The sequence below is a fragment of the Mollisia scopiformis genome, assembly GCF_001500285.1.
Source record: "Mollisia scopiformis unplaced genomic scaffold LY89scaffold_12, whole genome shotgun sequence".
Taxonomy (NCBI): Eukaryota; Fungi; Ascomycota; class Leotiomycetes; order Helotiales; family Mollisiaceae; genus Mollisia; species Mollisia scopiformis.
The window spans coordinates 700,246-715,040 of NW_017263592.1; the positions used below are offsets into that span (position 1 = coordinate 700,246).

At 45.0% G+C, this 14,795-nt stretch overlaps 3 protein-coding genes across 3 annotated transcripts; 2 read left to right on the forward strand and 1 right to left on the reverse strand.

Annotated features, from left to right (window-relative positions):
* Positions 1 to 7,656: 7,656 nt before the first annotated feature.
* LY89DRAFT_557592 (uncharacterized protein) lies at positions 7,657 to 7,812 on the forward strand (the record flags this gene model as incomplete). Its single annotated transcript, XM_018208402.1, has 1 exon — positions 7,657 to 7,812. A coding segment is annotated over one exon (156 nt), but the record flags the coding sequence as incomplete, so codon positions are not given.
* A 1,610-nt stretch (positions 7,813 to 9,422) lies between these two features.
* Positions 9,423 to 11,358, reverse strand: LY89DRAFT_616603 (uncharacterized protein). The gene is made up of 3 exons (XM_018210771.1): positions 10,734 to 11,358; positions 9,691 to 10,629; positions 9,423 to 9,536 (listed from the first exon to the last, which is right to left on the reverse strand). Exons 1-3 carry the CDS (start codon positions 11,245 to 11,247, stop codon positions 9,511 to 9,513), a joined length of 1,479 nt encoding a protein of 492 aa, XP_018071296.1. The 5' UTR covers positions 11,248 to 11,358; the 3' UTR covers positions 9,423 to 9,510.
* Positions 11,359 to 11,642: 284 nt separating this feature from the next.
* LY89DRAFT_707348 (PARP-domain-containing protein) lies at positions 11,643 to 14,109 on the forward strand (the record flags this gene model as incomplete). The annotated part of the gene is made up of 4 exons (XM_018217600.1): positions 11,643 to 12,335; positions 12,389 to 13,575; positions 13,690 to 13,768; positions 13,821 to 14,109. The coding sequence occupies 4 exons, from the start codon at positions 11,643 to 11,645 to the stop codon at positions 13,962 to 13,964; spliced, it is 2,103 nt and encodes a 700-aa protein (XP_018071297.1). The 3' UTR covers positions 13,965 to 14,109.
* Positions 14,110 to 14,795: the final 686 nt, after the last annotated feature.

Sequence of the window (14,795 nt, forward strand, 5' to 3'; positions counted from 1 at the left end):
TTAGAAAATGGCATCAGTTAAAGAAAAAGATCAATTAATTATATAGACTCGACAGGACGTCGTCCAAACTTTCCACGGGTCTCGCAAGTGACTAGATGCTCACTCTTGCTGCCTGCTGTCGATCCAGGCTCTAATGGTTTTGGAGAATGTCGCGATCCCTTACCTTCGAGTTCTTAGGCAAATTATTTCATGTATTGTCACGATCTCCTTTGAATGTCGCTTTATCTATGAGCCTTGACGGTGGTCAGCCGCTTGGACAGTCGATTCTCTAAAGCGCCTTCGCCAACCCTGGGACAGTTCGGGGCAATCAGTGGTTGTCTCGGGGTAGAAGAGATCAAGATAGTCAAAAGAAGAATGACGAGAAATCTCTGTTCGCAGGCACTGCAGAGGCCGACGTCGAGGGTTGCAAGGCTGCGCCGTGCGGCTGAAGTCAAACAGCACAATTGTGCTCTTCAACGTGACTAATCCAAGACAACCCATCACCCGCATCCCCGCTTCTTAGTTTTAACCAATGAGAATACAAAACCACACCTGTGATAATACCATCATGAGAACAATTGTGGTCTGGTAGGGTTTCGACTATGGAATTGCTAGACCACCAGACTTGTACATTAGGAAGGGTGAGTTTGAAAGATTGTGCACTGTAATTAATTATAGAAGATGTGCTTTGGGTTGTTTATGTTGGACTCAGATTCATAGCAAGAAAAGAGAGTGACGAAAACTTATAAGACTGCTATAATCAACCTCAAATAAGTTGACCATTATATTTCCGTTCAAAACCAGACCAATTAAAAGCATATATTGCACTTAAAAGTACAAAACATTGCCATGTCTACCAGATCCGATCCCTCAGCGACTCTAAGAGGAGAGACTTCCACATCCAACAGAGATACCCACTCGCCAATGCTGGAGAACTATCTCACCAGTCCCCTTACAGTTACAGAGAGATTGGCCTTTCCACAATTGCCAAATAAAACATCCAAGGCAGTTCCGGAGAAGATAAAGGACACGTTGAAGTTAAACGAGGGACAGGAGCCAACGTAAAAAGAACAATTCATTCAATTGTATGAGTTGCAATTCTGTAAAAATCATTTCATTGGGCCGAAGCTATCGATATGAAGTAGAGCTTTGGGTCTTTGGGGATTATATTTCAATCTAGGAGATTTTTGAGGGTGCAGCTATGGTGTACGCCGGTTTGGGAAGTAAAACTTGGACATCCCGTCAAAAGTTTGTATGAGGGGCGCGGAAATACAGGATGTATGGCTCAGACTATTAGGGAAAAGTCATTGGAAGCAGTAAAATATCAATAGTACAGGTGACTTTACATTTGTCGTCGCAAGATGTTGCTTCTAGTATTTCTGGTGACATGACCAAAATGGTAATGGGGGTTAGTAAAAGGCGGAGTATTCAGGCTCGAGTCTAGCTGTCATCATCAGAATAATATAAAAACATGAGCTGTGAAATAGGCTAGGAATATGAGCTGTGGAGCTTGGTTCTCAAATGATGCGGAAAAAATCCATAAGGACGTGAGAAGAATTCAAAGCTCGCAAAAGAGGTCTATGACATGGGAATTCGTAGCGTCGAATTAATAGCCACTACAAAGAGGGATCCTCGATAACCGGGTTTCGATTAAGGAAGAAAGAGAATATCTCTGCACGAGACGGGGGCCAACTGCCAAAATAAAAGTTCTAGAACAATTCCTACCTATAGGATGAGTGACGAACATGGGTAGACCGTGGTCGCGTGAGAAAGAGATTCAGAGGGATTCAGGCGCTAGTAGCGAAAACCAAGGAACGAAAAACAAGATTGCGAGGTTGGAGGACGGAAAAATCGATATATCGAATAGATTCATATATTCATAAGCATTCCAAACACAAAGCCCTCCTCGGATCAAGATTCTCAAGCCGCGCACTTTTCGCCGCGCCCCTCAATATAAACCTACTGATACCGATCACCTTACCCCTGACACAGCCATTCTGTGTGCCCCAGAACGTATGCTCTGTTGTACCCCGTTCATCGGAATTCAATTCCAGAATTTCACCCAGTCTATGGAGTCCTTCGATTTTCATCGGGCTTTTCCCATGGAATTCAAGTGTGATTCTTCCACTTTAAATATTCGCAGCCAGGTAAGGTTTGCCCATAAATTGAAGATATATTTGAGTCTTATGATATCGATAAAGAATTGAACCCTTTTAAGTGAAGTTATAGCGTATTACAAAGCCTTAAGCTAATTTAGTCTCTGCCTCCATATCTCACTTCTTTCTAGCTGTGATTTTTTCGCATGTCTTTCCTAATTCGAGACTTGGCAATTAATTATTAGGTGGTAAACTTGAACGATCCCAAATGGTTCATGATCTAGACTTATATTCGATGGGATGTAGGTTTTCTTTTTGAAGAGTCGTGTTTATCGAAATGTTGTTCATCACACGGACATCGGCCAGTTATCGAATCTACATTGCTGTCAACATGAATCAGTCTCGCTCAAAAGTCCAAAGTGCAAAGCTCACTTTCAATCTCAGCCAGTAACTGTATGTGCCGAGAACAAAAAAATCAAAATCTCAAATCTGTCATAGGTACAGCTCGTACAGTTTTCTGTTTAGAAAACATCGCTCATGCCGTGCTCAGTAAATCTCCAGGATTTGAGGGACAATCAATTCCTCCAGAAAGGAGGATTTTCTATTATTTCTAGTACTCTTTCATTATGATTTGATTTGTTTTGATAAAGCCTTAAAATTTGAGGGACAATCTATTTGGCATCAATAGGTAGCCAAAGGTTCTTCGAAATCCGGTTTTGGCTGTCTCTTTAGGATAGCCTTCGTTACTCTCGCATTCGACTGGAAGTGTTCCTTCCCTTTGTCCCCATTCCTGGGAGCGAACCCCTTTATGTTTTCGAGGTGCCATTTTCCTTTGTCTGCATCTTCTTGCACATTATACTCTACAAATCTCCCAGAATTTGAGGGAGAATCAGCTCCTCAAATTGTCCGACGCTTTGATAATTGACTAAGTGCTACATAAGTCGCAGACTTACAAAGGATCGAACAATGAGATGGAAGACTATGTACAATTCCAATCTCATGTCTCGACACATGAGCTTTGATTATCTCAAGTCTGTTAGGACAATTCACAAAAGGGAGGTACTTCAGTACTCCTTCAAATTTGGCTTGCCGCGATTCCTACATCCACTACTGCTCTAAGAATGGATTTGTACATCACAAACTCGGGATTGTCAGAAAAATTCCCCTCTTAACCCATCCTCGGCACCAATGTTAAGCATGAGGACCCGCTTATTTCATGATATATTTACAAATTGCCCAATGCGGCTAGTTTGTTTGCGGGCCGCCTTACCCCTATTTGGAAAATCTCAACGACATCTCTTCCCTTCTTTTTCAAAATTTCTTCAAATCAATAAATATCCTCAAACAACATTGTTGGAGGCTTCTGCTACTGTCGCGAGTGCGGTAACATATGGTCGGGAATGCTTGTGGCGGCACCGACTCGCTCCTTCCACATTGAAATAGAGTTCGCATCACGTGTTTTGTTTTGAAGAAGAATCAGCTCAGCGCCTTGATGATTGGGGGGACATTGGATGCTTGTCGCTCTTTATAATGTTATTCTTCTGCTTCTTTGTCTTCTGCGTGCTCGAGCGAGTGTACATGTGCCATAGCGATCGGAGATGAGCGTTGGTCTCTCACTGTCGCCATGGCTCCGACCGCGATGACTACTGAACGACTAGGCATAAAACATGGAATTGAGAGGGTCTATGGATAGCATCCTGATCATGGCATATCTGGGATATTGCTTTTATCATGGCAGTCGTGGAGAACTGGGCTGGCAATGACCAGAGTTTCGTACGGTCGCATACGATTGAAGACTTCGACGAACTCAACAGCTACAATAGCAAACACATCTTCATTTGATTGCTATACAAGTTACTGGTTTCAAGAATCACATTCCATTACGTTTGAAGATGTTTCACAGGTGCTGTTTGTCCTCTGCGTGCTCTGATTCTGCTTTCCCCGAATGATGTGTAGGAGAGAGAGAGCGTTTCCTCTCGACCCAGTCCCAGAATTAGCGTGAACAGCTCGGCAATCACTCACCAAGCGTAGGAAAGTCACTTGCTGGCCAGTCGCTACAACGGAACCGCTTCAGTTGGAGCTAAAGTGAGCGCAATCACTCACTCGTTTTAGCGTCCTGCCCATATCTATATAATATCGCCCTCCCTCCCACTTCTCCCTTCTTTTCATCGGAGCAACACAACACTTTATGTAACGCCTGTATAACAGCACAACATTCACAACACTTCTTCTCCACTTTTTCTTTCTTCTATCCTCTTCTTCTCTTACACCTTCGACTTTGTTGATGCAACCGGTCGCACCTCATCTTACCTTGCTCTGGTCTGGTATTCATTCTCTCCAACCCTTCCATCTTGTTCTTGTCCATCTTACTGACGTCTCTGTTGCCGCAGACTTTCCCTTGCCATCCTTCCTCACCTCACCTCATCGTCCTTCCTCACCTCGTCGTCCTTCCTCACCTCGTCGTCCTTCCTCACCTCGTCGTCCTTACCTCACCTCCTCACATACATCATCGGTCGGACACACACACACATACACACATACACAACTCGTGTCATAGGGCTGTGATCATACCTTTGGTAAGACACTTGGGTTCTGCTAGCGATGCTTTTCTGTCTGCCAGCCTGCCACTGTTCAAGCGAGTGTTGGAAGCAGCTTCACTCCCTCGATATCCCGTCCTCAGACATAAGCACGGCTCTCATGTATCACTCGGTGATCGTAACCCGCCTACTTTGGTTGGGGGGAGTGTCTCTGAGTTGGGGCTCTGAATCTCACGCTTTGGACATAAGCACGGCTCTCAGGAATCATTCGGTGATCGGAACCCGCCTACTTTGGTTGGGGGGAGTGTCTCCAAACTGAGCTCTTTCGAGGTGTCTTGAACAGCAGAGAACAAAGTTGTGATCTCTGTGTTCGCGCTTCGGGGGCTTGGATGGACCTGTTGGCTGCATTATACCTTCAGGGAGCGTAAGGAGCTTGCTGTGTACTGAGCGCGTGTGTCACCGTTGCATTGTTGAATTCTTTGTTTCTCGAGGTGCTGGGCGGAAATCCCTCTTGCTGGTTGTGTCTTACTCAGCTGGCCAACCCCAGCTGACAGAACTACACTTGCAGGTCTTTGCGATGAGCGACTCTTTCGACGATTCATCGAGGTGGACAACTGTTCGGGGAGACAGGGAGAGCAATCTGGGGGTCGATGTCTGGGGTCGGAGGTGGGTGGAACTTTTGCAGACTAGTAGTAGAATGGATCAATGCTTTAACCTCACAACATGACTTTCAACTTCCGCCTGTGCTCTTGAGACCACTTCTTCGAAATCAGTTACAGTCCATACAATTCCTCATCAATACATATCTTCAAGTCAACTAGTCAGCAAGGCGGTCACTAAACAGTATACGATAAGGTGGCGAAATGCTTCACGATAACAACACCCACTGTGCATTTCAAATCGCATTTCAAATCGCATTTCAAATCTCATTTCTAGCATTCATCTCTATGCCAGAGATGAAACTGTTCATCGAGCGTCTCTAATTAGTGCTGGTTGTCCAAGCATCGAATTCTCATGGGAGTTGAGTGGATTGTCTGCAGGTAAGTGTAAGTTGAGAACGAGTATTAGATGACAGCTCGTCTGCAAGTTGACTACCGAAGCCGTGTCTGAAATGATCTTCCTTGGCGTTAGACTATCATGATAATAGACTTTTAGAATTGTTCTACGTGGCTCTAAGGCTATAACTCAGCGGCTGCTAGCCTGAATTGGTCAAGAGATCGTTTGATGCGGGGTTGTTTAGTACAGAATACGCGGAGTATACATGTTTCTACTATATCTACATACTCGAGGACTAGCCAGGACTTCTACAAAGTGGATTCGAATGATGCCCAATTGTCCTTCGCATACCGAAAGGGTCAGACTTGGACGGCTTCGTTCCGTAGTTAATTTCCGATTGGCTTCTTTCAACGACATCTCTCCATTGTAGATGCTTTTCGCATGAAAAGACACAATGAATCTCAACGAGTGTATTCTTCTGTTTTCAGTATAGAATTCTCTGCAAGGCTTTCGATATCAAGTTTTTCCGCTCCTTCCTAAGTCCAGTTGCGACAAGGTTCGCAGATCACGTGGAGTCGTTTCTTCAAATCTTCTTGCCAAATTCGAGTGCTCTACGAATCAACTGTTTGTCATCTGCTGTTCTTTGAGCGAGCTCTTTTATGCATTGAGAGTTGGAATCCAGGATCTGCCTCCAACGCTTCTGGACCCTTGGGTCGATCTTTAGTTGATTCCATTCTCGCGATGAATCCGCTCGAACCCTCGAACTTCGCCTTGCCTTTGATCGATCTGCGGACTCGAAGCGTGGGAATAGGAGTTGGAGATTCGTCATTATAGGATATTTGGTATATTTCCGCCTTCTGCTGAGTGCCTTTGACCTCGTTATATCGTGAACAGTGGCGGGCGATCAATCTACATCCTCGGGGCATGGGGGATGATCGGAGGATCTCCCGCAATAGATTCCTCGGCATACCTGCGCCTTCTTCCACCTATTTTCTTCTTCGTCGAGTGGTGAAAGGTGGAAACCTGGCAGGGTAGATAATGTAGATTATCGAGCGCGTCCGACTCAGCAGTGTACTGCAATATGTATTGCGCTTTGTACAATTTATTCTTCGCGGCCCTATAGTCTCTGGACGGGGACACTTGGGCTCAGGGGCATATTCAGAAGATAAAACATCTTCTTCTACGTTTGAGATGTACAGCTAGATTTCTTCTAGTGTAATGGTCGATCAGAGTACTCCTATTGTCCTAGATTCCAAACCTCTATTCATGGATGTACCTCCTTCATCTCACAATAGCGAATGCCCATCTTCTCTCTTATATTCCTAGAACTGCTCCACCATGAACCTCTGGTATAGTAGATGATTGGAATGGTACCCTCTCTTATAAAATAAGGTTTGCAGTCTCCAGCATTTTCAACAAGTCGAACTTGCCCAGGGAGAATAGGGCGAATTAACAGCTCGCCAATCAGCCACCAACCCTCTCTATGCCATCCTTGACATCGATCTTTCCTGTATTGCAATCACTCAACCATTTTAACGTACTGTCAACCAGTACATAATCTCGCCCTCGCATCCTCTTTCTTTTCTTCTCTTCTTCTTCTCTTCGAGCGTGTACGTACGCTTCAATCCACCCCAACGCTCAGCACTTATAGCTGACGATTTTTTAGATTCAGTACATGAATCCATTCTTCGAGCTCATTCTGTAAGTTTTATCCTTTTCAATCTCGTGTTCCCCTTGCATACTTCTTGGTCGCATCAATCCAGATGCACCGCCTCTCCATCATCCATCGCCCATCAAGCATCCAGTACCAGCATCACACATTAATTTCTCATCATCATCGACCAAGCATCCTACCCATTTGGTTCACATGCTAACGTATTGATAGACCAGCTTACACTCTCAAAATGTACGTTCCTATCAGCTTGACTCCCTTCTCCACGGTCACAATCAACGACCACCATCGACAAACATCTGCAGATATCAACAACGGCTCCACCAACGCACACCTGATACCATCAGCATCTACGAGCTATTCTAACTTACTGCAGATCATCCGAAAACTCATCTTCCAACGTTCGGTTCGTGAGATTGCCCACGACTTCAAGTCCGACCTCCGATTCCAATCTTCCGCCATCTGTGCTCTTCAAGAGTCCGTCGAAGCCTACTTGGTCAGCTTGTTCGAGGACATCAACTTGTGCGCTATGTTACGCTTTTCTCCTTTCACCTACATCATCAAACCTCTCTCTCTCTCTCTCTCAATGATGTCATTTCCGTCAAGTGTCGCTTTACACCTTACTGTCACTCTTGTATCACTGTCATGTTCGAGTCTTGCTCTTGTTCCCTCAATTGCGATTTCGCTTCAATGTCTGTGAATAACAGTATAATGAGGAAGTTATATAGGATAATAAGGATAGAGCCGAGCCAAGAGTATGTATTCAGAACTCTTTCCTCTTTTCCTACCGTTCATTTTGCATTTTCTATTTGTAGATCGATGGTTGTCTGTCCGTTTTCTGATCATGGTTCCATTATAGTACAGGCGTAGAAGTGATGTCCGGCGGTGTGGGGCGGGTGGTGGCGGTGGCGGATTAGTTGTTCTCCTTCCTGAGATGTGTGGACACGATTCAAGGATATGAATAAGTGCTAATGTCAGTCATGTGATCAGACAATAATGGACTTGGTTTCGGACAATGAAGCGAAACGAGCGATTATTCTACAATCAATGTCCCTACTTATCGGGTTCATGCTTGGCTGGTTTCTGCGGGGCAGTGTCTAAATTCTTAGTCTTAGTTTTTTTTTTTCAATTGATTATTGTTGACCCCGAGCATCTCCTTCTCGGAATAAAGTGATTGGTAACAACTGGAAACTCCGAAGTTGGACGAGGAACGTGTATGCTTTCACTTGAATTCGAATACTAAAAAGAGTTCATCCCGTCCCACAGAGGTTACTGGGTCCGGAACAATCGTCCTCAATCCACTAACTCTGCATTTGTCTATCTTCGTGCTCCGCAATGGCAAAAAAAAAGAGGACAAAAACAGAGCACGAAAATTAAACCAGCAAAAACTCTATCAAGAGAGACCCAACTTAATGGGTCTCCATCTATTTAGAGAAACCTAACTTAATAGGTTTTTTGTGGGAAGGAGTTTCTTGGGAGCTACCAGAGCCCATTAGTTTGGGAGGTCGATCACGGACCCGAACATTACACCATCTTGTGGTTCTTGAAATAAGGTTCGCTTATTATAATCTATATAGGTAGGTCGCTTAGCGGCGATCCAAATTCCGTGTGCTGGATCCTGTATGTATACCCGGAGACTGAGACATGACGTATGGCGCTTAACGAAAAGCGCGAAAACAGAATCTAGATTAGATTGAGGTATACATTACCTCGATTTCTAGCTAGGTTCACTTGTGTTGGGCAGTTTTACTTGGTGCACGGAAAATGGTGGAGATTCAACTCTCCTCGGAGTGGAGGAAGGGAATTAGCGAGGCTGGAATTGAGGAACATAGATGTTTCAAATATGTGTAGGAGGAACTTGAGTATTAGTGGATTTCTAAGCTGTTAAGATGTGAAAATAAGAAGAGACAATAGAAACTTCATCCCCAGGACCAAATATAGGTGACGTGGATCAGGTTCAATGTCCGGGATAATCTGGGACTTTGTAGATCTTGGTCAGTACATTTCGACATGGCCATACATGTCTTCACTAGAATGTATGACTCTCGCTGGCAACACCCGCTCAGGTTCAAGTGGATGGATGGTTGAAAGTCCTAAGATATCATGGTCATTGAGGTTGGAAAAGAGATCCATTTCGCAAATCTGGCTAGTGCTACGGCAACGCAAATACAGCAAAGGATATCATTACATGCTACCCGGAACTCCCTCGAATCGTTCGCATACGGGGGATCTAATCGCTCTCGCCACTGTCAGAACCTAGATCAATTTGAAGAGTCAGCAACTTATCGTGATGAGGACAAGTAAATATAAGGACTACAAGCGCACATGCCTCATCCTGGAGACAGTGACTTCGCCAGCACCTCGTTTGCTCTCAATTCGACATTTAAAAATAGATGGAAGTTATACGTACCATCAGAGGAACCAACATCTTCATCGATGGGTCTACGAGGGGGTGTCCATTTAACCACCATGTCGTTTTGGAAGTCCCTTAAGCCGCCCTGAAGATCTGCTCCAGCCCACCTCTTCACTTGTGGATCCGAAGTATTGTTGAAAGTAATTCGTTGCGGGTCCAGATACTCCAGATCCGTCAATTCTTGTGAAAGCAATGACAGATTTATGGCAGATAGCTTGAGTTTGTACTCGGAGAGTCGGCCAAAGAACTCAGCCCAAAGGTTGACCTTTTCTGCCAACTTTTCCTGGTCGTGCTCCAACATCTTAACTTTGTGCAAGCTGACTGTATGTAGGGTAGCTTGAAACTTCTGAAAGATGGCCAACAGGACTTTGGGAGACACTGATAACATGCCAATGTCTAATTGTTGAAGATTTCGAAGGTCGACAGGTGGCGGTGGCTCGAGGTTGGAGCCTGCGAAAGTGCCGTTGGAACTGACAGAAGTATTTGGCTTGGAAAACCATGACAAAAGCTCGCCGCCCTGGTCAGATTCGCGATCTTTAACGTTGAGGCGCAGATGCTCGAGGTGAGGAACCTTCGAGAGAAATTTTCTCAAGAGGTATGCAGGGCATTTGGATAACTTGTTGCCTTCGTTCACGTATAACGGGAAGAATCCGACGGATATATCCAGGAACAAAGTGCGAAGCTTGCCCAACACGGGCTCAATGGCCCGTTCAAGATGCTTCGGAATGTTGAATGCATGATCTTGGAGAGTGCAATTTCGTAATATTACTTCAAAGTTCTTGGCTTGAGAGTTGCTTTTGCCCAAGGCGCGAAGTAGACTGAGAAAAGTGCGACTGATGTGTAGGTCTCGTTCGTTCATGCCTAAGTGACCGGTTGAATATGCTGTTCTTTCCAGTGCAATCCCGGTTTCGAGGAGAAACGTAGAAACACCATAACCTACAAGAATCAAAATTAGTAAAGGTTTGCTACAATACATACATCAAGTCGTATATCCCGCTTGGGACGATAGGAAGAATATCAGGACATGCACAGAATCATACTTCTCCATTCTATTTCGGGATGATCTCGAGTCCGAGACCGAGAATTGAAGTCACGCATTCCAACAGTCTCAAGGTTGGTCAAATTGGAGAAAACCTCGGCAAGCATTTCGACATCTTGGCTGGTGTTCAACATGGCAATGTTGTCGAGTTGTTGCCGCAAGATGTTGTTTTTTCGAAGCTCCAATCCAGGGCGTAAAATGGTCATTTGGCGGAGTGCTGCCGTAAAATCCAGTCGCTCCAGACCGAAGATGACATGCTTCAAAGATTTGGCGAATCTAGACTGTGAGATGTCAAGGAGGGCTTGCAAACTGAATTCGCTGATCATGAACTTTTTCTTGGCGAAGAATTCTCGAGCGAATGATGTGTGAATGGAATCTTCGATGAGCTTGCTCGTAAGACGGAGTGCGCCATACTCGGGAGTAGTGAGATAAGAGGTGATATGGAGAAGCACTTCGGTCGGAATGGACTCCAAGGTAGGAGATTCATGGTCGGTATTCGCCATTGGAGTGTCCATCTCCAGAACCCAAACTAAATTCTTGATGACTGCGTAATATTTTCAGATCCAACAAAGAGTTTTCCTGATAATTAGGGAACAGAACGCAGGCAGCAGCTGGAGACGTTGAAGAGTTGAGAGAGAGATTGATAGAAATTTAAGGCGAGGTAGTTCGAAAAAGAAACACTAGCACGTGTCTTCGCGTCTTAGCGCGAAAGGCTACCTACGCTTGATCGAAAAGAGCCAAGCGTCAACATTTCGTCACGGTGCCTTCTTCGAACCCAATTCATCTTTCACTTTTTTTTCCATCCAATTCTGCGTCATCAGAAAGGAGCCCTCCTGGATGTCAAATTCGAGCAATTGACACCATCTTCATTTCCTCAGTGCTCGCGGCCTTCCCGAGCCTGTCCATGATCATGGCATCCTTGCAGGGATGTGTCATTGCGCTAAGCGGAACCTTCTCCGGACGCACTCAGCAAGAACTCGAGGAAGAATACATCAAACCTCTCGGCGCCACCCTTTCCAAGACTGTCACCAAATCTATCACTCACCTAATTGCGACGGAAGCCGATTTCTCGAAGCCTTCTCTGAAAGTAAAGCAAGCTTGGTCACATGACGTGCCCATCGTAAAGTTGTCCTGGTTAGAAGATTGCTTAGAGCAAGGCACCAGGTTGATTGAGGCTTCTTACGAGTTTAATTCTTCGAGTACGCCACTTGCGCAATCATCTGTCAATACCAATGTTGCCCCTCGAAAGAGAGCGGTCATCACGATCGATGACAGCGATGATGATCAACCGACTGTGCCCATGAAGAGAAAGAAAGCTACACCTGCTAATGCCAGTTCTATCCAACCTCAGCCTGCTTCTCAGTTGCCAGCAATTGTTGCATCCAGAGTCTCGGGTTTCATCGCAGAGTCCAAAACCAAATCAGATCTCACCAAAGGCCCGACGAACGTTGCCAAGGTAGCATCTGTCGTCAACATCCCTCTCGATGAGACTTGTCCTCTTGCCCAGTACGCCGTCTATATAGATGGTGATGGAATGATCTATGACGCATCCTTGAACCAAACTAATGCAGGTAATAACAATAACAAGTTCTACCGCATTCAGGTAAGTGGTCAATTCATGCAATACTCCGCATACGGTTCCTAATATCTGCTCAGCTTCTCCGCAATGGAAGCGGTGACCACAAGACATGGACCCGATGGGGGAGAGTTGGTGAACGTGGACAGAATAAGGTCCTAGGAGACGGTTCTCTACATGATGCCATCCGTCACTTCGAACACAAGTTCAAGGACAAGAGCGGTCTTGCTTGGGCAGATCGCACAGCCAAACCCAAATCTGGAAAATATACTTTCGTCGAGAGAAGCTATGCGGAAGATTCGGAGGATGATGATGCTCCCAGGGTGGTCAAGGCTGGAGAGAAGTTAGAACCCATTGAGTCGAAATTGCACCCTGCCGTCCAGAGCTTGATGGCGCTCATATTCAACCAAGAATACTTTGCAGCTACCATGATCGAGTTGAATTATGATGTGGACAAGCTACCCCTCGGAAAGTTAAGCAAGCTCACGATTACTCGAGGATACCAGGCTTTGAAGGATTTATCAGCTCTTTTCGATGATCCTGCATTGGCACAGACCCAGTATGGTACGACGTTCCAAGATGCAGCTGAAGAGTTGTCGAATGCTTTCTTCTCTCTGATCCCTCATGCATTCGGTCGTAATCGACCACCGATCATCAACAACCTTCAAATGCTCAAGAGAGAAATTGACATGCTCGATAGTCTTAGTGATATGAAGGAGACTGCAAGCATCATGAAGAAGGACACGAAATCTGTCGATCAAATGAATGCTCTCGACCAACAGTTCAAGGGCTTGAATCTGTCTGAGATGACACCACTGAAGAAAAATAGCACCGAGTTCCTCGAGCTTGGAAACTACTTTGTCGATACTCGTGGTCAGACGCACAAGTTGACCTATCAAGTTGACCAAATATTCCGCATCGAACGTCAAGGAGAGACCGATCGTTTTAAAGCAGGCCCATTCTCGGGTCCACCTCGCGATCGCCGCTTACTTTGGCACGGTTCCCGCTGCACCAACTTTGGCGGAATTCTTTCACAGGGTTTGCGCATTGCCCCACCGGAGGCACCAGTCACGGGATATATGTTTGGCAAAGGCATATATTTGGCAGATATGAGTTCCAAGTCGGCCAATTATTGTGTCCCGCAAATCTCCAACGGCCATGCTTTGCTCCTTCTCTGCGAGGTAGAGCTTGGCAAGCCAATACAAATGCTCACGGATGCTTCGTATACTGCGGGCGAGGATGCTAAGGCAAATGGGATGTCGTCAACGTAGGTTTCTTCCCAGTCTTTTGTCTTTATTTGATTCCTCTCAGCCCTATTGCGAGTCCTGTCTATCCTTTACTGGCATTTATTGGAACCGCACCTGCTGACTGCAATCCGAAGGTGGGGCATGGGAATTACAGGACCAAGTCTCTGGAAGGATGCCGAAATTCTGCACCCAACTTTGAAAGGTGTCAAGATGGTAAGTGAAGCAGCCTTCAAATTCCTGGATCCTCTGACTGACGGTTCTCTAGCCTGATACCCGATTGAAGCCAGGTTCAACCAACGTCATGAATGCCTACCTTCAATACAATGAGTATATTGCATATGACATTGCTCAAGTCCGTCTACGATACCTGTTTCGCGTTCGAATGATTCCCGATTACGATTCCGATTGAACACTTACCATGTGGTTCACAAAGTCTGAAGGGCTTGATAGGAATCTTGGACTTTGATTCATGATTTGCTTTGCTTGCTGGATGGCGAAAGTTGTATGAACATTATTGCTGGATCAATATTCTTGTCAACTGCGGGCGATCGGTGCAGGGAGTCAGGCTTGCGCAAAAGTTATATGGATGGGAGTCTATGAGGAATACCCTATGTGCTAAAAGCTACATGTTTATGTTAAATATCTTGCTTTGCTGAAATGTTAGCTAATCGTGCTGAATAAATGCAGAGGAATGTCTCCACCTCGTAGTGTGATTTCACCATCTAATCTTTCAATCTACGACAATAATATTTCAAAGCTTGTGAGAGAATAATACTAGGATAAGTCCCAAAGATGACTTAGAATTTGGAGGATGAACTAATGAATGGACTCCGTGTATCGCCTTTCATCTCGAAGAATCTGTTTGTGCTACTTAGGACTTGACCTATCTATATGGTTCTATTCCATCTTCAAATTTCTGCAGTACTTATTGTTACGAGCCATGTCTGAGTGCTTTTCAACCTCAACTTCGACATATCACTATTCATCTAATTTAACAACAGATGAAACTATTGACTTGGCAACAAATGTAGATATGACAGTGAAATACTGATCATTCGGATGTTAGCTAAGAAAATAGTAAAGTTTCATTTTTGATTTCACTCTACCGATCAAAGTAACAATATAGACTATACCAAAGAAACAGCTGTATATCTTCTCCACCTCCGGGATACTCTGTACTGTAGACTGGAGGAGGGTGACGGACGAAGCTTGGAAGGTAAAACAAGGAGAGGGGAAAGAT